Here is a 27,980-nt window from a genome sequence, read left to right on the forward strand (position 1 = left end):
AGTGTAAAGACAGAAGAAATTAAATAGCACTGGGTGAATGAGAACTTCCAATCTATTCTGTATTATCACAGTGTAAAGTGAGAGGAGGAAAACAGTAGAAAATGAAGGTAGAGATGTAGATAGGGGCCAAACCACACTTTGTCTTGAACTTGGACACAGCAATTGAGTCTGTCTTACATACATAAAACTTCTCCCATCACCTATTACATGTGTGAGATAGGAGTATCCTAGCTTTGGCTGACATAAGACCATTTTGGGAGCAAAAACACTAAGATTACCTTGAAATTTTGAAATTAAAATATTTTATCAATGAACATTAAACAGCATTTAATGTCAATCAATAGCTATAAACATCTATGTGAATGGGATCTTCCTGGTTTTTTCCTAACTTTGAGAAAGTCTATAAAACAAAATCAAAAATTCTCTTTAAGTACAAGTTAGTAATCAAATTTCTCAAATCCAGAATGCATAGAAATACCTACATTTTATATAATGCAGTTATTACACCATAATGAGATAGAGATAAATGAACATATTTTTCAAAACTCAACTATATAAGCATAAATTATTCATATTATGAAGAAAAATTAGAGTCCCGTGTAAAATTTTCCATATGTATGTATGTGTATATGTGTATTTATTTATTTTGTTATGTTGTAGTAAGCCTTTTTCCAAGATCTTTATTCTGGAGAGGGGTTGGAGTTAAGGGAAGGAAAATTCTGTTAAACAGTAAATCTATCAGTAATTAGAAACAATACTTTATCTTCAAAAATAATACTAAGATCTCTACCAACATTTAACATCAATAAAACAAATGACTGTGCCCCATTTAAAATTCTAGAAACTTTTGTTTCTTTAATGAGTAAGACCTTTAGATGTTCCATATTTCAAAACAATGAATACGATATGAAATGTTTTATAAAAGGATATACAACTTAAATATAATCTTTTACTCCTCAACTGAAAACAAATATAGCAACTAATAAAAACATATGCGCCTTTCAACTACACCAAAAAGAACCAAAGCTGAAGTCGTTCCTTTTTTGTTCTTCACCTCTGTTTAAACAAAACACAGCTCCAAGAAAAATTTTTCATTACATTCTAATTAAAATATTAAGAAAGAGAAGTAAACTTACTCGTATCTGCTTGGCTTCCCACACTGATGTATCTATCATTGCCAGGTAGCGCTGTTTGGTAGTAAGTTGTCTCCTCCTGCTGAGGGGTCTTGGCATTCTTCGCAGTAAGGAAAGCCACTGCTAGTTCCAAGTTTCCGTTACTATCCTTCAAATATCAAGAACGGAACATCAAATATTTTGGAATAACTCTATACATTCTCATGTAATTATGTAATTTTCTCCATAACAACTAATACTAATAGTAAAAATCATTTTCAGATTTAAAATTATTCTATGTGATTCTTAATTTTACAGTATAAATTCACTGTAAACAAAGTAGACTACATAAATAGTAATTCCTTTTTCTATTAATTAAAACTACTAATATAATGTAAAAATCAATTCTATAACTAATTATCCAATCGTAACTTACACTCCTAAACAAATGAACAAACTAAAAAATGTTTTCTGGAACTGGCCACATAAAAGGGTGAAAAATAAATATTTAAAATAGTACTTCAGCAAACAAGGACAATAAAAGATATTCCCTTTAGTGTGTATGCTGAATGCCTACCTAGAGGCAAACTAACAAGCAAATATCAAAGACTCATAAGAAGAAAACAGCAAAATGGTCTGAAGCTTGATAGAAAGACACACAGAACTCCTAGGAATACTCAATACTATCAAGAGGAAAATCCTACCCAAATTAAATGTATAAATTGTATGTAGTTCTCATCAAAAGTATACCTGGACACTTTGTTATAAAGCAGAAACTAACACATCATTGTAAAGCAATTATACTCCAATAAAGATGTTAAAAAAAAAAAGAAAAAGTATACCTGGACAAAATTATTCTAAAGTTAATTTAGAAGAAAACAGATGCTAAAAAACTAAGAATTTTTAAAATAGCAAAATGAGAAGAGACTTGCCCACTTATCTCTATATTCTCTCCACAGTTAACAATAAATATAATGCTAGCTCTATGACAGCTCACTGAAACCACATTATGAAATCCAGATATTAGTAATGAAGTTATCTTTGTAACAGAAGGCCATAACCCACAATACTACGTAGGCCTTTAGAAGTTTAGCATACACACGAAGCATAATAGGAAGCCAGTGGAAGGTTTTGGACAGAAATGACATGGTATGACTTACACTTTAAAAGGATTACTCTGGCTGTATGCTGGGAATAGACTATAGGAGAGAATGGGTACAAGCAGAGAGTCCAACATTATTTGCTATCATATTAAACGTGGGGAGGGATAAAAGGAGAAAGAACAGGATGATTCCAAGATTTGAGGCCTGAGCAACTGGAAGTATGAAGTCCCCAACCCATCCTAACTCCAATTCTAGCAGCCTTTGAGGAGAGAAAAAAGTTAAGAGTGCAGTCTGAAAAGCAGCGCTGTTTTAAACTTTGTTATCTGTCACAACCGTTATAAGATTCTTAAATGAATCATCCAAAATATGGGTTTAGCATAGTCTATAGTTAGATAAGTAAACTAGTCGTAAAATAATTGTAATAACAATGGCTAACATTTATTGAACGCTATGTGCCAAGAAATGTGCTAAGGGCTTTCCATATACTCTCTCATACAATAATAATAAACTGAATGCAGCAGGGATCTACACTTACTTTGGAGGTATAAATAAATTCTCAAAATAAAATACAGTAAAAGTGCTAAAATCGATCAATGACATTGCGGCTCCCAAAAGTAGACTCCTTGTCAGTATATTGCTGAGAGAGTCAACTCATTATTAAACATCTTACAAATTTATATTGAGCAACAATTAAGGTTTAAGTACACTGTTTTCCTCCCCAGATACTGGTAACTGAAACAAAAGTTTAAAAAAAAAAAACAAAAAACCATGGTCACACAACCTACCTCAAAGGAAATGCAGACAATAATTTAATTTTTTACGTTTATTTAATTTAGCATATACTACGTGTTTCCCAAGTTAAAAAAAAAAAAAAAAAAAAGTGAATTCCCCAAATTTGCCTTGACAAAGTAATGGGTGTAGCCCCACACTCAGTGATACAGAACGGGAAAGGCAATTTCTGAAAATAGACATGGAATGATTTAATCATATTTAGCAGAATAAAGAAAGGACTGGCAATCATCTAAATGTCATAATCATAAAAATTGAGGTACAACACTTTTGCTTCCTCTCCAAATACTTACAGTGGCATCATAAACATGCATTAAAATGCTCCTAACAGTACTGTTTCATCGTTTTCCTGATGGGGAAAAAAGCTGAAGCAAAGCTTCCAGTAAAAGCAGAAATTATGTGAGGCACTGGGATCAGGCAGCTTGGTTTCTGTCCAAGCTCCTGCACATACTATGTGATCTTCAGCAAGTCACTTTAACTTCTCTGTTTCCTTATCTTTTAAAAAGGGGATAAAAATAATACCTACGTCATAGTTATTAGGAGGATGAGTTAGCCACATAAAGTACTTAGAATAGCACTGTAGTGCTTAATAAGTGCTAGTTATTATCACTACAATTATGATGATTATGATTACAATCATCCAAAAGATAAATTATTTCTAGAAACAAATGAAGAACTTTTGGCTCAAAATCAAAAATGATATAATTAATGTTGTCTCTCAGAGCAACTTGCAAAGGACTGAAGCTATGTGTATGCCCATAGCAGCAAAAATGCTGTACTGCTGTTAGCCTTTGGCAGCAATCTATAAATAAACTTAAAATGCACTTCCAGTTCTTGAACATCTTTCATTCACTTGCTCTCTTTCAATGTGCATATCCATGTGATTTGACTCATCTGGGTGCCACTGTGTGGAAATGAGCATACTACATAAAATATAACAAAAATCATGCCCTTCATTTAGTGCATAATAAAACAGTTTGATGTTGAATGTTCTTAAGGTGCAATTAATTGAACGTTAGCCAATTTATATTTCTCCTTCTTGGAAGAAAAAAATGTAACTTCTGATACTCTATTAATTTTCTCCCACCTCCTCTTCCTCCTCCTCCTCTACCCCACCCTGCCCCCCACCCCCAATTAAACTCTAAAATCATGTCTCTTGGGTAAAACCAGCCAGTAGCACTTGGATTCACTTCCCTCCTTTGTGCATGAAAAGTGTTTCACATGGAGAGGTCTTCTTTCACTCCAAGGTATCTTGGAACATTAGGCTGCTAAAAGCTAACATGCTTGAAGTTGCAGTATGTTATGTTAAGTAAGGTTCTTACTTTATAAAAGTTCTTTCCTATATCTGTACTACTACCCATGGTATAATTAAAAAACTCAAGTTTCAAATATGGTAGGCAGTGGAGATGAGGGTGTACTAGAAACTGTATGTTGCAAAACAGAGGCCATACCTTCAAGGCTTGCTGTAGTATCTGGGCATCATTAATCCCAGTAATTTCTCTCAGCTGGTTCAAAAACGTCTGCTGGTGCTAGAGGAAGGGAAAAACCAAAAGTGTTATCTATGAAATCTGAAATACAAGGACAAGAAAATAAATGACCTTTGGGAAAAAAACAGAAAACACAAAATAAACTAGAGTGAAAAACAAAAAAACAATAGAACTTGACAAAGATTGAATAAATTTCATTCTTTTAAGAAGAATGAACCATACTGTGGTAGCCCTTATTCCATTCTCACGTTTCTAAAAGCCCATTCTTCACTGACTAATTTATGCCTCCCAACAAGAAAAGGAGTGATCTGCCTTATGGCTAAACTTAAGAAGAACTAAGGAAAACAGGTATTCATTGGGCTACTTTAACTAGGGGATGAGACACAAAATGAAATCCAGGCAGCCCTATTAATCGCTCTCTCTACCTAAAGTCAGCCAGCATTGAGGCACCTAGGATGTTTGGAAAAAACATGCCTTTGGCAGGCCAAGCACTAGGTGGATATATTACACCAGGGGGAATTCTACCCTATTCAAGGAAAAAAAGGATCATCTCATTTTCCAATCTGTCATAAAAGATCCCAAATAAAATTGATCACTTGCCCCCATTTGCTTTAAATCTGTTTATACTCTATTGATCTATATAATCGACTATACTGGAGAGAAAAAGAGGTAGGATAAGATTCTACTACCAAAACCCTTCCCCTAAACTTCCCTAATTAAGAACCATGCTCCTCTCTACATCTCTGCATTTCTTAAAACAAGTCCCCCAAAACTGTAAGATGGCACCATGAAATAAAGAAAGCTCAATGGATATGACATGGAAAACAAGTCACCACTAGAAAAAAAGGATCTGCTGAAATCTTCTGTCTTCCCCCTAAACATTCGTATGTGACAGTCACTAAATGTCACTCAATGTTTCCTCCTCCAGCATCCTGTCCAAATTCTAGGTAGGGTAAAGGGCAAAGGACAAAGGGTGTCTGCTAAATGACTCTGCGTTCTTTAATTTGTAAAGGTATTTACAAATACCTTTGATATAGATGAACCTAGAAGCACAGTTTGATTTAAGCAAACTGTATATTTTTAAATAGCAAATATATAATCTATACAGAAGTTAATCTTTACAAAATCATATTAAGCTAAAGTGGTAAAATACAAAATTTTGTGTGTATATGTTAATGAGTACAAGGTAAGATGTAAAAAAGAATGTAAAACCCAGAAAAGTTTACAGAGCCTGCATTGCAGTAGACTCCCAATTCTTCTCCCATCTCTGTACCCACACCCTTTACCACTTCTCACTTCCTCTCACTAGAAACACGATATATTTCCTTGTTGTACTGATGATAGGCTTGGCCATGTGACAAGCTTTCATCAATGGCATATTAGCAAACAGCATGCAAGCAGACATGAAATGTGCTCGCATGGTTGGGCTTGCCCTCTTGAACTTCTGCAACTTCATCAAGAACATAAGCTGGGTAGCCCACTTGCTCCAGAAGAATGAGGTATGTGTTGCCCCAAAAAAATGGGGCACGTGAGAAGAGCCACCCCAACCAACCAATCTGAACACGATGACAATATTTTGGTATGCCACTAACTTTTGGTGTGGTCTGTTACACTGATAGTTGACTGCTAGAGAGTACTATAAGAATACTGAGTATTTTATGAAGAGAAACAACGTCTAAAACTTTTTTTAATTAATTAATTAATTAATCTATCTATCTATCTTTGGCTGTGTTGGGTCCTCGTTGCTGCACGCGGGCTTTCTCTAGTTGCAGCGAGTGGGGGCTACTCTTCATTGTGTTGCGTGGACTTCTCATTGCGGTGGCTTCTCTTGTTGCAGAGCACGGGCTGTAGGCACATGGGCTTCAGTAGTTGTAGCACAAGGGCTCAGCAGTTGTGGCTCACGGGCTCTAGAGCGCAGGCTCAGCAGTTGTGGTGCACGGGCTTAGTTGCTCTGTGGCAGTGTGGGATCTTCCCAGACCAGGGCTCGAACCCGTGTCTGCTGCATTGGCAGGCGGATTCTTTTTTTTTTTTTTTTTAAACATCTTTATTGAAGTATAATTGCTTTACAATGGTGTGTTAGTTTCTGCTTTATAACAGAGTGAATCAGTTATACATATACATATGTTCCCGTATCTCTTCCCTCTTGCATCTCCCTCCCTCCCACCCTCCCCATCCCACCCCATCCCACCCCTCTAGGTGGTAACAAAGCACCAAGCTGATCTCCCTGTGCTATGCGGCTGCTTCCCACTAGCTATCTATTTTACATTTGGTAGTGTATATATGTCCATGACACTCTCTCACCCTGTCACATCTCACCCCTCCCCCTCCCCATATCCTCAAGTCCATTCTCTAGTAGGTCTGTGTCTTTATTCCTGTCTTGCCACTAGGTTCTTCATGGCCTTTTTTTTTTTTCCCTTAGATTCCATATATATGTGTTAGCATACTGTATTTGTTTTTCTCTTTCTGACTTACTTCACTCTGTATGACAAACTCTAACTCCATCCACCTCATTACAAATACCTCCATTTCATTTCTTTTTATGGCTGAGTAATATTCCATTGTATATATGTGCCACATCTTCTTTATCCATTCATCTGTCGATGGACACTTAGGTTGCTTCCATGTCCTGGCTATTGTAAATAGAGCTGCAATGAACATTTTGGTACATGACTCTTTTTGAACTATGGTTTTCTCAGGGTATATGCCCAGCAGTGGGATTGCTGGGTCGTATGGTAGTTCTATTTGTAGTTTTTTAAGGAACCTCCATACTGTTCTCCATAGTGGCTGTATCAGTTTACATTCCCACAAACAGTGCAAGACTGTTCCCTTTCCTCCACACCCTCTCCAGCATTTATTGTTTCTAGATTTTTTGATGATGGCCATTCTGACTGGTGTGAGATGATATCTCGTTGTAGTTTTGACTTGCATTTCTCTAATGATTAATGATGTTGAGCATTCTTTCATGTGTCTGTTGGCAATCTGTATATCTTCTTTGGAGAAATGTCTATTTAGGTCTTCTGCCCATTTTTGGATTGGGTTGTTCGTTTTTTTGTTATTGAGCTGCATGAACTGCTTGTAAATCTTGGAGATTAATCCTTTGTCAGTTGCTTCATTTGCAAATATTTTCTCCCATTCTGATGGTTGTCTTTTGGTCTTGTTTATGGTTTCCTTTGCTGTGCAAAAGCTTTTAAGTTTCATTAGGTTCCATTTGTTTATTTGTGTTCTTATTTCCATTTCTCTAGGAGCTGGGTCAAAAAGAATCTTGCTGTCTTGTATGTCATAGAGTGTTCTGCCTATGTTTTCCTCTATGAGTTTGATAGTGTCTGGCCTTACACTTAGGTCTGTAATCCCAGCTAAGAGGGAAGTTTATAGCAATACAAGCCTACCTCAAGAAACAGGAAACATCTCGAATAAACAACCTAACTTTGCACCTAAAGCAATCAGAGAAAGAAGAACAAAAAAACCCCAAAGCTAGAAGAAGGAAAGAAATCATAAAGATCAGGTCAGAAATAAATGAAAAAGAAATGAAGGAAACAATAGCAAAAATCAATGAAACTAAAAGCTGGTTCTTTGAAAAGATAAACAAAATTGATAAACCATTAGCCAGACTCATCAAGAGAAAAAGGGAGAAGACTCAAATCAATAGAATTAGAAATGAAAAAGGAGAAGTAACCACTGACACTGCAGAAATACAAACGATCATGAGAGATTACTACAAGCAACCAAATGCCAATAAAATGGACAACCTGGAAGAAATGGACAGATTCTTAGAAATGCACAACCTGCCGAGACTGAACCAGGAAGAAATAGAAAATATGAACAGACCAATCACAAGCACTGAAATTGAAACTGTGATTAAAAATCTTCCAACAAACAAAAGCCCAGGACCAGATGACTTCACAGGCGAATTCTATCAAACATTTAGAGAAGAGCTAACACCTATCCTTCTCAAACTCTTCCAAAATATTGCAGAGGGAGGAACACTCCCAAACTCATTCTACGAGGCCACCATCACCCTGATACCAAAACCAGACAAAGATGTCACAAAGAAAGAAAACGACAGGCCAATATCACTGATGAACATAGATGCAAAAATCCTCAACAAAATACTAGCAAACAGAATCCAACAGCACATTAAAAGGATCATACACCATGATCAAGTGGGGTTTATCCCAGGACTGCAAGGATTCTTCAATATATGCAAATCAATCAATGTGATACACCATATTAACAAATTGAAGGAGAAAAACCATATGATCATCTCAATAGATGCAGAGAAAGCTTTCAACAAAATTCAACACCCATTTATGATAAAAACCCTGCAGAAAGTAGGCATAGAGGGAACTTTCCTCAACATAATAAAGGCCATATATGACAAACCCACAGCCAACATTGTCCTCAATGGTGAAAAACTGAAACCATTTCCACTAAGATCAGGAACAAGACAAGGTTGCCCACTCTCACCACTATTATTCAACATAGTTTTGGAAGTGTTAGCCACAGCAATCAGAGAAGAAAAAGAAATAAAAGGAATCCAAATCGGAAAAGAAGAAGTAAAGCTGTCACTGTTTGCAGATGACATGATACTATACATAGAGAATCCTAAAGATGCTACCAGAAAACTACTAGAGCTAATCAATGAATTTGGTAAAGTAGCAGGATACAAAATTAATGCACAGAAATCTCTTGCATTTCTGTACACTAATGACGAAAAATCTGAAAGTGAAATTAAGAAAACACTCCAGTTTACCATTGCAACAAAAAGAATAAAATATCTAGGAATAAACCTACCTAAGGAGACAAAAGACCTGTATGAAGAAAATTATAAGACACTGATGAAAGAAATTAAAGATGATACAAATAGATGGAGAGATATACCATGTTCTTGGATTGGAAGAATCAACATTGTGAAAATGACTCTACTACCCAAAGCAATCTACAGATTCAATGCAATCCCTATCAAACTACCACTGGCATTTTTCACAGAACTAGAACAAAAAATTTCACAATTTGTATGGAAACACAGAAGACCCCGAATAGCCAAAGCAATCTTGAGAACGAAAAATGGAGCTGGGGGAATCAGGCTCCCTGACTTCAGACTATATTACAAAGCTACAGTAATCAAGACAGTTTGGTACTGGCACAAAAACAGAAATATAGATCAATGGAACAGGATAGAAAGCCCAGAGATAAACCCACGCACATATGGTCACCTTATCTTTGATAAAGGAGGCAAGCATATACAGTGGAGAAAAGACAGCCTCTTCAATAAGTGGTGCTGGGAAAATTGGACAGATACATGTAAAAGTATGAAATTAGAACACTCCCTGACACCATGCACAAAAATAAACTCAAAATGGATTAAAGACCTAAGTGTAAGGCCAGGCAGGCGGATTCTTAACCACTGCGCCGCCAGGAAAGTCCTAAGACTTTGTTTTCACTTAGTATTTTGTTCATCTTTCACAATAATGTCAGCTAAATATCCTAATAAAATAATTCAGGTGCATGGTTCTTCAGCTCATGAATTTTGACTGAAAAATGAAACAATAAAGAGAAAAGGATCAAGGTGGGGGTGGGGAAGAAGGCAGAGCGGGAAGGAGAAAAAGTAAATGTATTTTCTTAACTAAGTTAGCAAGAAACGGGACCGAGATCTAAAGAGGTGAACTATGAGAAAAATTCTAAGTTTATGGAAGAGAAGCCACCTCATTTGTCAAGTTTTCCCCTTTGTTATTGGCATCTTCCAGCTGTGCTTTTCCTGTCTTTGAAAATTTGCACCTTCATTTCCTACAATTATATGTTTTTGTTGCTATTATTTCTGTTGTGATTAAGACCCTGGTCTTCTTTCAAGGTTTGCACCTTCTTATTTACCAAACTTCTGGTCTGATACACCCTGATCCTCAACTAAAAATGTCCTGCATATGGTTCTCTCCTCCTTGACTAGCGATTTTGGATCCAAGGTGGATCTAACCCACTATCATTTCTAGAATTCCTTTTCTGAGCTCTGAGTTCTTCCTTGTATGGATTTCTTGTCTACTACAGTATAAGGAGGTGGGTGCAACCTGTTCACACTGCTGGACCAAGAAGAGCAAGACACAATGTTCAAAGAGATTCAATGGCTTGCAAACACCACAAAAATCAATAAGCAAACAAACCAAGACTATCTACAGGCCTTCAGATTCCTTCCTCGATGTAATTTTTACTGAGTGATGACATCCTTAAGTGTCTACTACATGCAAAATCCAGTACTATGCACTTCAGGGAGAAGAAGGCATCAGTAATTTCAATATAAAGTTAAGGATCAGAGTGTTTCACAGAAATTCCTTCCCCCCCACCTCCGTTGATCCTACGTAATGCTGGTTCTGTTTTAAATCTGTTTAAGTAAGACTACAGTATATTTAACATTGGTATAACTTCTTGAGAATGCAAAAAAGGATCACTGGCTTAAGTCCAAAAAAGAAGACAAGCATTTATTATGCTCTTGCTGTGTGCCAGACTGTTTTAAGTGCTTCCGGTGTATAATCTCATTTAATACATGTGCACGTGCACACACATAAACCCCCTAGAAAGTTACTCTCATTTTATAACTAATAGAATATTTAAGAGACTAATAAGTACAGAGACAGAAATGACTGACTAATTTTTCAACTTCCACAGCCCATGTCTCTTCCACATTTTCTCTATGGTATCTGATTCTGCAGATTAAAGATTCAGTGAAAAATGAAAACTCAGCCCAAAAATCCATTACTATGCTGACATAAAATACTTAGATAATGGTACAAGAAAACTGGAGCACTGATGACCACAAGGCAGGAAAGCTTTCTGTGTTAAGGGGTGAGTGACTCTTAAGTCAGTCCTTGGTTCCTTTGACTGAATTTCTAAATATAAATAAAACTTGGTTTAGTGCAAAAGAAAGAAAGACAAAGGTTTCCATCTTCAGGGGAAAAAACGGTAACTCTTAGAATAACCTCTAAAAAAACCTCAAAATTTCTAAGAAAAGAAGAAAAAAACCCAATTTGATAGAAAATCCCAAAGTATTCATAAGCTTCAGAATCACATGCCCTAAACTTCAGAATCAGCATTGCTAGGCACCAAATGGTAAACATTTCAAAGTTACCTATCAATGAAAGGACTAACTATACTACTGCCTTTAAGGTACATAACCATACATATATCTAGTCTTACAAATACCTTCTGCATCTACCTAATTAACACTGAACTGCCTTACTTCATGTTATCTCTTACCGTAACAAAAAGTTCCCAAACTTCATTGACAGATAATTTCAAGTACATAATATATCCTTCAAGTACATCTTTGTAAGACCCAAACCTGCCTCTAACCAGATATATAAGAAAAAAAAAACTTCATTTCATTAGTCTTGCTTTTTATTTTTATCCGTAATTTTAAGGAGGACAACATGATGACCTTTCATTTCCCTTCATATGTAATAATCTATGACCTCTCTGAGGAATTTTCCTACAGTACAACCCTTCTCATGGCTTAAAGGGCCCTTTGCATGCCCCAGCTATCTCTAGCTTCACCCTGCACTACTTTCCCCTTCTTCCTCTTCCCTCTTTCATTAGGGTCTACAAAATACTATTCAACTTCCTAATTCAAAGGTCTAACCTTTCTGTTAAGGTTAGAGGTTCCCCTGACACCACAGATTGTAATAACATACTATGTTAATCACCAGACTCTAAATCGAAGAGAGCACAAGACTGTCTATTTCGCTCATCACTGTGTTCCTGGTAACTAACTAGTGTAGTGTCTGGCACACGGTAGGAACTCAATAAATATTGACTGAATAAATGAATATAGCAGAGTTTGCAGAGGTGAACTGGAGTAAGTCAGATCACAGGGCTTGAACTCATCCACAGGAAGGAGGTACAAACTAATTACTGGAGATGGGAACAAGAAGCATGCGTAAATCATGCCACTTAGCAAATTTTCTACACTTTCCTACATTGCACCTAGAAGTTCACAGAACACTTTATAACCTAGTTCTGGTCCTGTCAATCCTGCCTGAAGGAGAGTGTACAGTACAATATTGTTCAAATTCCCAACTGCAAATAATTTACATATTAATCTCAAGAATAGTTGGGGTATCCTGTACTTTCTACTGCCACAGAGTTAAGGTTTATCTCAGTCTTGCTGGGTTAACAGCACTTTATTTTTTATTTATTAAAATAAATTAATCACATATCTCTACGGATGTATAAATCTAAAAGTATGCTTTTTTATTTTTCACTATTTACATTTAGCCTTAGAAATGCTAGAAATTCTGAATTTAGTCTTTTCCCACCTTTTTATAGAATTCAGAGCTACAATCTTTTTTTTTAATTAATTAATTAATTTATTTATTTATGTGTGTGTTGGGTCTTCGTTTCTGTGCGAGGGCTTTCTCTAGTTGCGGCAAGTGGGGGCCACTCTTCATCGCGGTGCGCAGGCCTCTCACTATCGCGGCCTCTCTTGTTGCGGAGCACAGGCTCCAGACGCGCAGGCTCAGCAATTGTGGCTCACGGGTCTAGCCGCTCCGCGGCATGTGGGATCTTCCCAGACCAGGGCTCGAACCCGTGTCCCCTGCATTGGCAGGCAGGTTCCCAACCACTGTGCCACCAGGGAAGCCCCAGAGCTACAATCTTAAGCATTATGTAATGCCCCCCCCCAAAAAAAATAAGAAGAAAGTGAAGAAATGAGATACTTTGTTCGCCCTCAATAAATGTTTGTTTCCATCCTTCCTCACCTAAGAGTTCATACCCTTACCTTCCACTCCAGCCCTTCAACCAATCTAACATCTGCATGATGTCCATGCCCCTAATAGAATCTTCCATCCCTATTAACTGGCAGATATAAGACATGCATCAGAAGTAGAAACTCTAAACACAATTTTCCCCAAATATACTGTTACACAGCGCTATAAGCTAAGTTCACACAAAGTTAAATACATATCTTGGCCAAATAAGAACCTAATACCATGAAACATGGTTTCTATGGCAATATGCATTTAGAGGTCCAAAAACCCAACTTGCAAAATCTTTTGGAACTGTGTTTTTACATTAGAATGCCTATATTATGGAAAATGTGGGTAAACAAAACTTTTGTGAATCAAATCATATCCTTGAACTGCTATGTTTTCAGTTTAAATAAAGTATATATTTAACTTGTTTTTGATACTAGTGATCTGGCTGATTCCTAATATACCTCTCTAAGATATATAAAATCTTTGTGTCCAATTAAATCTTTATGTGTCTCTTGGTTTCTGTACTTAAATTTTCATAATTAACTTTCAGTCCAAAAATAAAATCCCTTATACTAATAAAACAAAATAAGCATGCTCTACGTAGAACTTTCAGACTAGAATACTACATAATTCCTAGCAGCTATATGTGTCACAAACAATTCCTTAAAGCAAATACAGTATTTGGTCACACTAATTACATTCATAATACATCCTACTGACTATTAGGAACTCCATTCTTCTAGATATAATGTTAGGTTTAATAAAGCTTTCTTTGCCAGACCCATAAAAGAGCCATTTGCAGAAGCCTTCAGCCTCCAGCACCTCAGCAAACTTGTCTTCCATACAGTGGGCTTCAATCACAACCTCTCCAATAAGAACTGAATCTCAGTCTTGGAGCTTGGTAAGACCTCTCCCAAATGTATTCCTTCCTTTATTCTTTAGAGTTCTCTTTGCACTTTAGCAGCCAATCATCTATTACTAGTCAATACTTCTTTGTATTAAGCTTTCCCTGTTCAAATTACTGTGTAGTTTCTGTGTCCTAACTGGACTCTTACTCATACAACTTCCTTAAAAGCAATTTTTGTATTCTAATAATACGTTAATGATGCAATTCTGTACTTTTAAGAGAATAAGTCTCAAAAACAATAGGAAGAGGAAAATTAACCATAAATGGTAAGTGCTATCCAAGAACCACCGCTTATTGAGCACTTATTAAAAGTGTATAAGGCACCAGAGATTTCATTATGTGGGCAAGATCAATTAAATCATTGGCCATTGGTGACTGAGCTCAATCTCTAGTCCCTCTCTCCTCCTTGAACTGGGGAGTGGGCTGAAAGTTCTAACTCGCTAATCATAGTGGTTGGTTTTTCTGAGGCACAGCCCCCATCCTGAAACTATTTAGTCCCCCAACCAGGAGTTATCTCATTAGCATACAAAAGACAGTAAATTTCTGTGGCAGAAACCAGGGGAAAAGACTAAATATTTACTTTTTATTTTACCACACCTAGCCTCCTACAGCTACTTGTAGATAACAGAAGGCACCAAATTGTTTTGTTTCTTTGTCCTTGCTCATGGACTTCTCTTCGTTTAGAATGCTACCTTCAATCTCCCCATACATCTTCAACATTACCTCCTCTATGAGGCCTTTCCTGTTCTTAGATCCTCTCCTTGGTCCTACCAATATATCCTGTATATACTTCACTTAACTTCTAATATAATATATGCATTTCTGGCTCCCACCCACCAAACTATAAGCTTTTTTATAGTGTATTATTTATTTCTTTATCTGCTTAAGACAAAGAATAAATGAATGGATGGACATGATAATGAGAGTCGACTGGGTATCTAGGCAGAAATGTATAACAGGAATTGAAAACCTGAAACAAGAGTTTATGTGAGGGTGAAAATTTTATTTTGAAAATACAAACTTGGTAGTAGTGAACATATATGACTGAGAAACTACATAATCTCTCAAAGCTTGCAAAGAATAAAGCAGAAAATCGAAGACTAAACCTTGAAAAACTCCTACAGCTAAGCAGACACACAGTATATGGTATTAACAGCCAAATTTTACCATGCTGTATTGCCCAAATGTAAATAGTTTAAATATATGTACTGATAGTACACAGCAAAAGCTGACAAGCTTACAAAAATCTTGCCCATAGCTAGGCCTACTTGCTACTGTCTTCTTACCCATCAATTCTCAGCTTCTTTGTGTTTGTAGAACTTGTTCAAATATTAAATATTTTTGGCAGCATACTTGAAAAGGTTTAAAACTTTCACCACAACAAAATTCAACAACTCCTAAAGGAAGTGGTAATAATTACAACACAATTATTATTCCAGTACAACAGTACTGTCGCATGGTATCTGCAAAAGGAGTTATCACACTGCACAGTAGTATCTCACCCTCTTGATTATCCAGGCACTAAGACATGCTCACAGGCAAAATATTGACAAGTTCCAATACATAATAGTTATATGGCACTAACTTAAAAGTAAGCTATAATTGTTACCTCTTATTCACAGCAAGTGTATTCCACTCTACACTAAATCACAAAACCTGTTCAGTTCAACATTCTGCTTAAGAGATACTAGAATAATTACAATACATTTACTAAGCTATAGCAAAAAAAACAGTTTTAAACTATGATCATACTTGGCGGCACATCTCTGAAGATGTGACAACAAAAAGGCTGAGAACACTACTCTTAAGACAAAGGCTATCAAATAAGTACCAGGGTCACAGATGGAATGTGGATGACAATAGCAATAAAATCTACTCCGAATGTTTAATAAAGATATTTTACAAGAATATCCTGATATACATATATTACTTTCCTTGGCTGAAGCTGCAACTGCCAAGTTAGCTTCTGTAAAACACTACCATCTGTCAAATTAAGCTAACCTTGTTATTCTGGTTTTTTAATTTTGGTTACATCTGAGTTAACAGTTGGTTTTTGGTTTTAGTGCATAAAAGCTACACAATAGAACATAATAAATGTATGTCTATTTTATATTTATGCAAGCTTCAGTAAAACTATAATAAAAATACTTTAGTTCAAGAAAGAGTTCCAGAAACCTCCTTTCTTGTCTTCCTTTAAAAGAGTCCTAACTCAAGGATAAAAAAATACTGCCATCAAGTGGAGTATTAATGGGAAGGAGAAACTTTTCAATAAAGCTGCTGGTTCTCCAGATGAGAAAAATCAACTCGGACACCTACTTAGACATGCAAAATTCAAATCCAATTGGAATAAGACTTAAATACCAAAAGCAAAACAAGAAAAAGATTACACGGCAATAAAAGAGAATATCTTTATGAAACAGGTATGAAAGATCAAAATAAAGGAAACTAATTACATATAAGATTAAATCAAAATGGACTCCTACTCATGAAAGAACAACATAAAGGGAATAAAAAGACATACTGATAAACGGAAAAAGATATTTGCAGAATATGTAAGTTGGAAAAAAAAGTAGTATATAAACTATAAAGAACTCCTTCAAATCAAAAAAGGTAAAACAATCTCCCCCCCAAGAAAAAAAAACAGAAACAAATATGAATTTCACAGGGAAAAAAACCCTCAATGGTCCATAAACATATAAAAAGATAACCAATTAGGTTATCAACACCAGAATGGTTAAGTTCTTGTGTAACCATAAGTATAAATAACCACCACATATGCTCATATGCTTCCTTCTCTATCCCACCAAAGCTTCACATGCTCAGATTCACTGGGTGCCCTCCCTCTGATGCTACAAGCAAAAATGGAAATATTATCAGTTCTATTAGTTCTGCAGGCTTATTACCAACTTGAAGTCCCAGCCCCACTGGGGAAGAAGCCTGGAAGTCAGTTCTGAGAATATGTATGGTACAACTAGAACAGGCACAAAGAGTGTCCATGACCCCAGGAGGCCTGTGCAGAGAGCTCCTTCTTCCCTCCAAAAGCTGGAAATTTTAGACCTGAGGCAGTGGACTGCTGCTAATTTCCTTTCAACCCACTTCCTTGGCCCTGTCCTGACCCAAAGCCTTTCTCTAAGGCCTCATGGGAAGACTCTAGGGGCCCTCTCTCTGACACACCAAGACCAGCTCAGAGGCCTCAGTGGAGGATACAGCAAGCCCCACACCTCCAGCCCAAGCTTGTTTCTGTAGCTCCATTTCAAAGAAATGAGACATTTGATTTTGCATGTATTCTGGCTCAAATTATGATGCATAAACTTTTGTATATGCAAGTGTATGGTTGGTTCTCACATTAGTGCAAGCACAGCATCAGATCCTGGCCACTAATGGTTCTTCATTCCTGGTCCCTCTCTCTACACTCCTCCCCCACATCTTTCCTCTTCACTAAGAACCTAGCTCTCAGCTCTGCAGCCAATCCTGTCCTCAAAGCTAGTGCCACTCACCCCAACAGAGCCACTTCCAGGCTGAACAACACCAACAAAAACCCAACAAATAATAAGTTTCTAGTTCAAAACAAGCTATTCTTCTGTCTTATTCTCACATGGACCAAAAACCATAAGAAAAGTCTTTCTCTGCTCAATTGTTTACCTGTCCACAGTTCATCCCACCCCATCACTGGTCCCCCAAGTTCTTTCCAAACTTCCAAGCTAACTACAATGTGAAAGTATTTTTGTACCCTGTGGGAAAAAATACACACCATAAAGATTATTCTTGTGTGTGCTATTAAAGAGATTAATGCTAGTCTGAGGCATGAAGAAGAAAAGGCTTTTCATTCCTCAGTAGTGAGCATTCTTTATGAGGTATTACTTTAAAAAATATAAAGTGAAGGAAAAATGGTGCAATTTCATTTTGTTTTGTAAGCATATCAGTACATGCTCCTAAGTGTTTTACCTCTAGGAACATCTTTAACTTTTTTGCCATTTTCAGACTTGGAAAAATAAGTAGCTTTTGTTATTGCTGATCCTATGAGAATGTAAAACTGAATAATATATGAGAAACAATACTTAAAAGTCATATAAATATAGCCAATAAGCACATGAAAAGATGTCCAAAACCATTAGTCATTAGGGAAATACATACTGACTCCACAGTGAGGTACCACTACATACTCACTAAAATGGCTAAAATATAAAAATTGACAATACCAAGTGTTAACAAAGATATAGACCAACTGGAACTCTCATACATTGCTGATGGGAATGTACAATGGTACAACCACTTTGAATAACCATTTAGCCATATCTTACAACAATTCCACTCCTATGTATTTGTCCAAGAGAAATACTTTAGAAGTACATCAGGTACCAAAGTAATGAACTGTCCTTTAAAAGCAGCAATAAAGAGGGATGTGAGGCAGTTTACAGAGATACCATAAAACATTACTAAAACTGGATGGAGAAATCATGGGGAAAATAAGGGAGGAGGATTAAAATGAAGTCATCGGTAAGTTTTTCCACAGACAAAAGGCAGGCTAGGACTTCCTTGGTGGTGCAGTGGTTAAGAATCTGCCTGCCAATGCAGGGGACACGGGTTCGAGCCCTGGCCCGGGAAGGTCCCACATGCCGCAGAGCAACTAAGCCCGTGCACCACAACTACTGAGCCTGCACTCTAGAGCCCACGAGCCACAACTATTGAGCCCACATGCCGCAACTACTGAAGCCCACGTGTGTAGAGCCTGTGCTCCGCAATAGGAGAAGCCACTGCAATGAGAAGCCCGCGCACCACAACGAAGAGTAGCCCCGCTCGCCACAACTAGAGAAAGCCCGTGCAGCAACAAAGAGCCAATGCAGCCAATTAATTAATTAATTAATTAATTTTTTACAAAGGCAGGCTAAGGACATGGCGGGGGGGGGGGGGGGGGGCGGGGGCAAGGACCATAGGGTCCTGCTCTGTTTCACTATGACAAGATCAGGGTGTAGCAAGAAAACTCTGGATAGCTGTTTATAAAGGTCTCCTAGGGTGACATTAGCTTGGAAATTATTACATTTAAGGGTGTGATCTTATACTATCAGTGTCCCAGAGTAGATTGGCATGTTTTAGTCCACAAGAGTAAAAAACAAGAAAGAAAATAAACCAAACCATTTGTTCATTTGTTGGGGGATGAAGCCGAAAAAATAAATAAATTTTAAAAAAATAATAAAAGCAGCAATAAAACAAAAACATCCAATATTATCACTTCTAATCAACATTTATCATATGTCTTACCTAGTATAAGAAAAAATGAAATTATAGGCATAGAAACTGTAAATAAATAAAACTGTCATGATTTATTTATATGATCTTTTATGTAGAAATTCTAAAATTATCTATGAAAGTTTTAGAGTAAAGTTTAGCAAGGTGGCTAAATATAAGATCACTATACAAAAGCTAGCTGCATTCATACACACCAGTAACAAGTAACAAACATTTTAAAGCACCAAGTATTATTGTTATCAGAAAGTATCAACTACATAGGACAAACAATGTGTAAGAATTCTACTGTTAAAATTATAAACTAAAAAAAAAAAACATTAAAGAAGACCTAAATAAAAAGAAGTATACCCTGTTCATGGATAGAAAGACTCAATATCATAAAGATGTTAATGATCCCAAATTGGTATATAGATTCAATAAAATTACTAAAAAACTCAAACAGGGTTTTTCAGAGAACTTGGTAAAATTATTCTAAACTTTCTAAGGAAGATAAAGTACTATAACACTTCGGAAGAAGAGGGGCAAACTTATTTTTTCAGTACTAGAGATTACTATGAAGCCAAAGCAACGAAGACAGGATGGTATTCACAAAACGAATGACGGAACAAAACAGCAGAGGGTGAAAAAAAGCATTCCATAACGCTTTTATATATGACAGAGATGGTATGTCAGTTCAGTGGGGGAGAGCATTATCTTTTCAATAAGGTAAGATTAACAACAACAAAAAATCATATACAAAATAAAAATTAAATTGGATCACTACCTCACACCAGGTACAAAAAATTAACTACAGACAGTATAAGGTCTAGATGTTACAAACATAACTTTAAAATTCTTATTACTATATAGATGAATTTCATTTATATATCAAGGTGAAAAAAGTTTCCAAAGTTAAAACAACTAAAATTAAAAATATATACCTTCAGGAATTCAGAGCGGCAATAAAAAGGAACTCAAGGGGAGAATGAAGACAGGATTCAAGCTGATTACAATCTCAAATGAAAATAGAGGGATGCGATGAGGGGACTATATGGCTAGATATAGGTTACTTTCAAAGTTCTCACTTGTGTTTTAAGTAGTGCATTCAATGTGTGCTTATCATTAAAGATTAATATGCTATTTCATAAGTAAATAAAAACATATTTGCATAGATAGCTGATCATGATCCAACATTTATGATTAATTCGATTCTGTGTACTTCAGAACCAATTAGTGTATACATTATTAAAACAAACCCACAAAAAAGTATCTGACCACCTGTGGAGGGAGTAAATACAGAATTGGCATTACAAAAATTATAATGTAGACAAAGTAAAAAGTTATCCTAGCACATACAGCAAAAAGGGAAAGAAATTATGAAATTTGAAGCAAGGTAGAGAGATGAATGGTATCTAATATTCAAATGATGTAGTTTCAGAAGGAGAAAGAAAAAAGGAATAGAGTAGAAGTAATAATTCTTAAATATATATCTTTTTCCTGAGAAGAACATTAAAGTTTTCAGATCAAAAATCCTCGCCAGGATGGTTAAAAATACACACACACACACACACACACACACACACGTGTGAAATTTCTCAATTTTGAAACCAAAGAAGAAATCTTATAAGCTTATACAGAGAGTTAACAACTTATCTACAAAAAAAAAATCAAACGGTATTAAACTACACAGAAAAACATAGTTAAAATTAAACACCTAAATACTTATTTTTAAAAAACTTATTAGCTACTAACATGTAACACAATTAAGTAATATTTTTGATGTAAGGTATATTGCAAAAAATTTAAATACCATCATTTAAATTAGAATTCCATATTACCCCAACAAAATCAAGAATGCTGTAAGTAAAAATATGCTAAACAGTCTTATCTTATTGGGGGCACAGGGAAGGAGAGAAAACTATTAATTATTTACAGAAAAATATGTTTAAATATATTTGTTTAGAATTAAAAGAGCAGAAAAAGCTCTTTAAATAAATGAAAGTCAGAGGGCAATAAAAAGATTAAATTTGTTATCACTATATATGTAAACGATGAAATCTTACTAAAAGACCAGCAAAAACACAAGTTTGGATTCGATCCATTAGAAATACGAAGATAATTTGATGAAATTACATTAAAAGTAGAGACATCAATCTCTCTCAGAACTTAAGACATAAAGAAAAAAAATGAAATATTCAAATGACACTATAAGTGTTCATTTAATATATAAATATAGAACTCTATAACTCTCAAAAAGTACATATCCTTTTCATATGATCATTAAAACCTCATGTACTTAGTTGTAAGAAATTCTTAATAAAATTCTAAAACTATTACAAATCATATTCTCTAAACGCACTGTTTCAATTGTGTTGAAACTAAGAATCCACAATTTTAAAAATGCAACAAAAAAAGCAAAACAAAAAATATGTTTAAACAATGAAAGAAAAAATTTTAAAGATACCAGTCAAAATTTGGAAAGCGTAACTAAAACTTGCTCTAAATAAAATGGTCAGCCTAATATAGTCCTATTCATCAAAACTTCAAAGTAACAAGTACTTAGGTTGAAAGATCAAAAATAGTTAAAAGCTACAAATTTTGAATGGTTTAACCTAATGCTACACTAAACAATTCCAAAAGTGTAGGAAAAAAACAAAAAGCTTTCTAATGCTTTTATGAGCTAACCTTAATAGCCCATATACATATAAAAGCAAACCTTGTAACCAATCTCAAAAACAAAAATTCTAATTTTTTTTAAATTTAGTATAGTGAATTTGGAGGCATCACGACTGAATGTGATTTTGCCAGAAAGCAATACAGATTAATGGTTAACAGCAGAAGCCCCTGAGTCGTGTGGCCCAGAGTTTAAATCCCACTCTTAACATATACTAACAATGAAATGTTGCTTTAGTTCTTAACGTCTCTATTACTGTTTCCTCAACTGGGACATGAAGGTAAAAAAAAAAAGTCTCCACCTAAAAAAGTGGTTGGGAAGATTAAATGAAAAAAACTTATAAAACTCTTAGCACAATTTCTTAACATAGTACATAGTAAATATTCCTTCTGTTAACAATCGTTCTTATTATTGACATACAAAATATCATCGGTTGTTGCAAAAAAAAAAAAGACATTTGATAAAGAGTCAACATCTAAATCTGATTTCAAAGCATTTTAAAAACTTATAACTGTAAGGACATTTCATATTACAATGAAACAATACATAACAGAAACTAGTATTAACCCTAGTAGTATTCTGTAATCTTAGCTAAAACAATAAAATAGTTTATGAGTAAAGAGGTGTAAAGATTGACAAAGAGGAGGTCAGATGATAATTATTTGCAAATGATATGGCCTGCATACAAAGAATATTGAAGAATATCAACAGAATATTAGAACTAATGAAAATTCATTACGGCAGCTGGATACAATGTGAGTATAACGAATCAAAATTAGGTGAGAAAAGAAAGGAGTAAAAAGGGAATAAGCAGCTGGATCCCTTTCTCTCTGCAAACCAAGTCTTATGCTAATACCAAGATAACCAACTATTTCATACTAAAGAATATCCATTTTATATAATGTTTAGAGTGATTTATATAATGTTAACTGTCCCTTGAAATGTTGTATTATATTTTTATAACTTTAGATAATACCTAAATTAGAAAATACTACATTTTTTTAACTAAGAAATTTACCCTGAATTCAGCTTGTATTGTTTTGCAAGTTTTGTTTTAACTCTTAATTTGGTTAATCTGTGACATCCTTCCCACCTAACCCCCAGTATAACTAAGTGAAAGTTGACTGTTGATCCATAAGATTCCTTCTGCCTCCATCCTCTATTTCTTTCTTATCCTCCCTGTCTGGAATAAATGTATGCTTAGCTCCACTAAACACTCAGATCTTAAAAAGTTGCTCATGTCTAATCATACTAACTTTAAGGCTTTAAAAGAAGATTCAGAGGCATTTAATGACTTGCCCAAGGTCATAGAAAGGTGATTTAGATTAACCCACATCCTAGTCTTTTCACTACACGGCCTATATTCTAACAGTTGTCCACATTTTCGAGCTTTCATCGATTCTCAATAATGTTAAATTGTGAGATTCAGTTAGGGAACTAAAATAACCCCTGCGCTTGCATTCCTTTTAGAAAACACTCACTCATTCATCAAATATTTACTGAAACCTACTACGTGCAAGGAGCTGTTCTAAGCCCTAGGGTGAAACGAAATAGGCAAAATACCTTCCCTTATGAACCTTATATTTTATTCAACTCAGGAGGATACATTTAATGAAAACAGTATCCAGCTCACTTAACTCTACAAATTAACTTGGTCCCTGGGAGGAAGGCTTCTATTTTGCTGCCGTAAAGAATCCTTATTTGGTAGTGTATATATGTCAATGCTACTCAGCAGCATAGCACAGGAAGATCAGCTTGGTGCTTTGCGATGACCTAGAGGGGTGGGATAGGCAAGGTGGGACGGAGTCTCAAGAGGGAGGAGATATGGGGATATATGTATGCATATGGCTGATTCACTTTGTTGTACAACAGAAACTAACACAGAATTGTGAAGCAATTATACTCCAATAAAGATGTATTTTTTTAAAAAAAATCCTTATTTGGGACCTGAATCTATGAATCAAATTTCTGAGATGCAAGGATCCTACACTTAGGTAAATATCAAGCACAAAGGCTGAATACACATGTTCAAGAACAAAATTATGACAGACTTTAACTGTAGCTAATCTGCTGCCAACTCCACCTCACCTGTATCATCTTAAACCTCAAAAAAACAGCTCTCTGCAGTTACACTTAATCTCATAACTCCCTGCCATGGCTAAACTTGAGCAATCAAGCAAAGAACACATCAGAGGAAAAGACAGCCCTTGCCTTATGTTACCCTGTGACAAGCTACTCTGTAGGTGACAAAAGACATATGAGTGTTGTGCTTTTTTTTTTTTTTAATCATACATCCTTCTGGAAGAAAAAAAATCTTGAAAAATAGAAAACTGTTCCAACTACCAAAATACGGCTCTTTGTATAAAGCTAATATTATATATGAGCATACAACACACAATTTTTTAAAGGAGAGCAGAAAACAGGCTAAGATTTTGGTTATGCAATATGCACTAGACACTTCTCGTTTTACTAATAATTCATAAAGTTTCTAATTTAAAAGCAAAGGGTTTCACTTTTGTTTCTTCTAAAGTAGTTCTTCCTAGTTACTAGCTTGAAGTCTACTTCCTAGTTACTAGCATGGTGGATTTAAATCGTCAATTCATTTTAAGTGGATGGTTTAAGGTATTTGAACCTATATGAATATTTTTAAATAGTTCTGAGTAACAAAGTAATAGTATATTAATATAGAAAGCAAACACATTACATGTTTCTTTTAAAAATAATACATAAACACCATGATGGAAGTATAAAAATAAATGCAATTGTATTGCTCTAAAAAAATGTCCACAGTATCAGGGAGATGATCTGACAGACACACACTAAAAACAGCATCATAATGGTAATATTTTAGACTAACAACTACTCCCTTTGTTTAAGGAGGGGACTCAGTAAACTAGGAAACTGGACTTGGTGGCCAAGATCACTTTCAGTAATTTGATTCTTGATTCACAATTTTATGCATAAACCTCTGAATTGGGCAGATCTGCATTACCTAATTTTATGCTAAAGAAGTACTTTAGTCCAAAATCAATTTAAAAAACTCACAAATTTCTTGCCAATGTTCAAATTTAAGAGATGTGAAAAATATGAGTTATATTTCCCACTTTGAAACACACAGGCTTTAATATTCACCTTTGAAGAGAACTATAAACAGAAGCGACACCAAACCTATTAAATATTGCTTAGTATACATAGGACCACAAGATCCTCCTCTAAGTATTAACACTTTGTCACGTACTCAACATCAAAAACTAAAGTTTAAGGTATTCCAAACAGAATGGAGGGGATTAGGAGATAAACTGTTCTAAACTCCCATTATTAAATCTAGAATTATTCCACTGTAAATAAACTGCAGTCTGCAATAGTCTTCTAAATTAACCAGTACAGCACACAAGAGTTCCAAAGACAACTTTCCCAAAGTGCCTAAACTAACAATGCACTATCCTTGCTTTCCAAAATTCTTGAGCATCTTCAATTACCTCAAGTACTATAATAAAATTCTAAAAATAATCTCAAAGCAAAAACTTAGCAAGCTGGGTGTATACATAGTCAGCAGGACAGCAGCCCTTATTCTAAAATCAAGCACAGGTAGGATGTAACAATGCCAAAACTACAACAGGGTGGGGCATTCACGACTCTGCCAGAAAAATCAAATATACTTCTGGTAGCTGCTCTCTGTAAACGCTGGTTACCCCCATAATTCCAAGACGAGTAAAGTAATCTTTTCCTTTTGTCCAAAATGCTTTTCACACCAATGACCACCCCCCCACCCCCAAAAAATTAAGTCACAACCAACTACTTTTCAGGATATGGTGCAAGCCGTGATAGTGCACTTGAGATTCTGAAAGCAAAACCTAGAAAAAAAGTAGCATCTCTCATTACTTAACGTAAAAGATCTGAAGCTTCACAAACCCAGATTTTTTTCTTAAGTGAGTGACCATTTGAATGTGTGACTGAGGCAAGAGTAAAGGGTGAACGATGGAACAAGGTCAAACTTAGGGGACAAAGGATTCCTGGAATAAACATGGCCAGAAAGGTTTCCTTAAGGGACAGTTTCTATATTCAAAAAAGAAAAAAAGAAAAGAAAAAGAAACGGAAGGAAGGAAGGGAGGAAGGAAAGGAAGGAAGGGAAGGAAGGGAGGAAGGGAGGGAGGGAGGGAGGAAGGGAGGGAGGAAGGGAGGGAGGGAGGGAGGGAGGAAGGAAAAGGAACCAAGCAAAGCCTCTGCTTTTACACTGAGTCTACCTGGTTAATGTACCTGTCCCGCCAGGCCGGCTATTCAATGCTGGTGGAGACCCTTTTGCAAAATAGCAGGCCTGGAATGCTCCTACCTTGGAAATAAAAACTGGGTTCAGAAGGGATGACAACCGGCTATTCCTTTTTTTAAAAAGAGGAGGAAGCTAAAGTTTAATTAAGAAGCCATATAGAGGAGTGTAGGAATGTGAGGTCGCGCTCAACCAATACCCGGCACCGTCTGTTACAGGAAAACAATCGGCAAAAAGGAAGTGGACTGAAACCCGCTAACTACACCCCGCTTTCCACAAGCAGCCCGGAACTGGGCGCGACGCCCCCAAAGCGGGTAGGGGCGGGGGGCAGCGAGGGGTAGAGGAGGCCCGGGCGGCGGCGGGGGAGGCCGGGGAGGTCCCGGCCGAGGCGGGTGAGGGCGGCACGTCAGAAGGAGGAGCGGGGCCGGGCCGCGCCGGCTCGCGGCTTCGCCTCACCTTCTGCGCCGCGCTCTGCTGCAGCACGTTCTGCTCCACGGTCATGGCCCCCGCAGCGCCGGCGGCGATACCGGCGGGGGCGTCCGGCTCCTCGAGCCTCCGCCGGCCCTGACTGCCACGCTCCGCCGAGCTCCAGGGAGCGGCGCGGACGGCCGGGGAGGACAGCGCCCCCGCCAGCCAGGCGCGAAGGCGATGGCGGCCGGCGTGCGCGGGCACCGCGGGCTGGCGGCGAGGTGCGGACAGCGAGGGCCACGGCGGCGGCCCCACGACTCCGCGCGGCCCGCCTTAGCGCGGCTCGTCGGCCGCGGCCCGGGCCATGAGCGGGCGGCGAACGCTCGGCGCGGGAGGGCGCGAGCAATCCCGGACGCGTCACGCGCGCGCTCCTTCGCTGGCGGCTCGCGGGCCACTGCGGGGAAGGGAGAGGGGACAGAGGGAGCGGCCGGAATGGCGCTGTCCTCCTCCCGCCGCGACTCCTCCTCCCCTCCCCCAACCGTCGTCACCGCCCCCGCCCGGCGGCTCCTCCCCCGCCGAGCCCCGCCCGCCCGCCGGCCGCCCTAACCCTACATTATGACCCGCGGGGCGGCGGGGCGGGGCGGAGCCGCCCGGAGCCCCGCCCCCCGCACCCGCGCTCCCGGGGGGGAGCGAGAGAGCGCCACGCGGGCCGGGCCTCGGAGCCGCCCCTGCGGCAGGTTGCGCGACGTCTGCCCTTGGCTCCGCGATGCTCCAAGCCGAGGGCCGGAGGGCAGCGTTTCTCTCTGTGCCCAGAATTTGTTAGATCGCTGGCTTTCCGAACTCCTCCAAGACAAAACATTTCCCTCCAGGCCGCATAACGTCCCAAAACCGCTTTGGGTCCCGAATCCCAGCTCCTTTCTATGTCCCTGGTCTTTCTAGGAATTTCACAAGCAGTAAACTCGCCCGAAGGGAAAAGTCAAGTGTGGTTTAAGCAAAAGGCTGTCAGAAGCCCTTATGCTGGAATGTACTTTAATCCTTAACTAATCATTACGTAAATGAATATTGATATTCTCTGCCTACTTCTTTCATTCAAACATGTGTCAGTCACTGCTAGGCTCTGGAGAAGTAAGGTATATTTTCCAAAGGTTTGATATAAATGAAATACGGTCTATACAACAGACAATATTACAAAAGTATCACTGCCTAGATGACACATCACCTAATATCCCAGTTGCCAAACAATTATCTGTTAACCACCCTGCTTGGAATACT

General features: G+C 37.3%; 1 protein-coding gene across 1 annotated transcript in view; it reads right to left on the reverse strand.

The window, feature by feature from the left end:
* The window catches only part of LOC309628699 (ubiquitin carboxyl-terminal hydrolase 25-like), a 51,311-nt gene extending 24,420 nt beyond the window's left edge, over window positions 1-26,891 (reverse strand). The window contains exons 1-3 of the mRNA XM_082391988.1: window positions 26,757-26,891; window positions 4,456-4,533; window positions 1,137-1,281 (exon numbers count right to left, since the gene is read on the reverse strand). Coding sequence (XP_082248114.1) covers window positions 1,137-1,281; window positions 4,456-4,533; window positions 26,757-26,801 — 268 coding nt within the window. The 5' untranslated portion in view covers window positions 26,802-26,891. The remainder of the gene's footprint in view (window positions 1-1,136; window positions 1,282-4,455; window positions 4,534-26,756) is intronic.
* Window positions 26,892-27,980: the final 1,089 nt, after the last annotated feature.

This window comes from Balaenoptera borealis (genome assembly GCF_965194805.1).
Source record: "Balaenoptera borealis genome assembly, chromosome: 5".
NCBI lineage: Eukaryota > Metazoa > Chordata > Mammalia > Artiodactyla > Balaenopteridae > Balaenoptera > Balaenoptera borealis.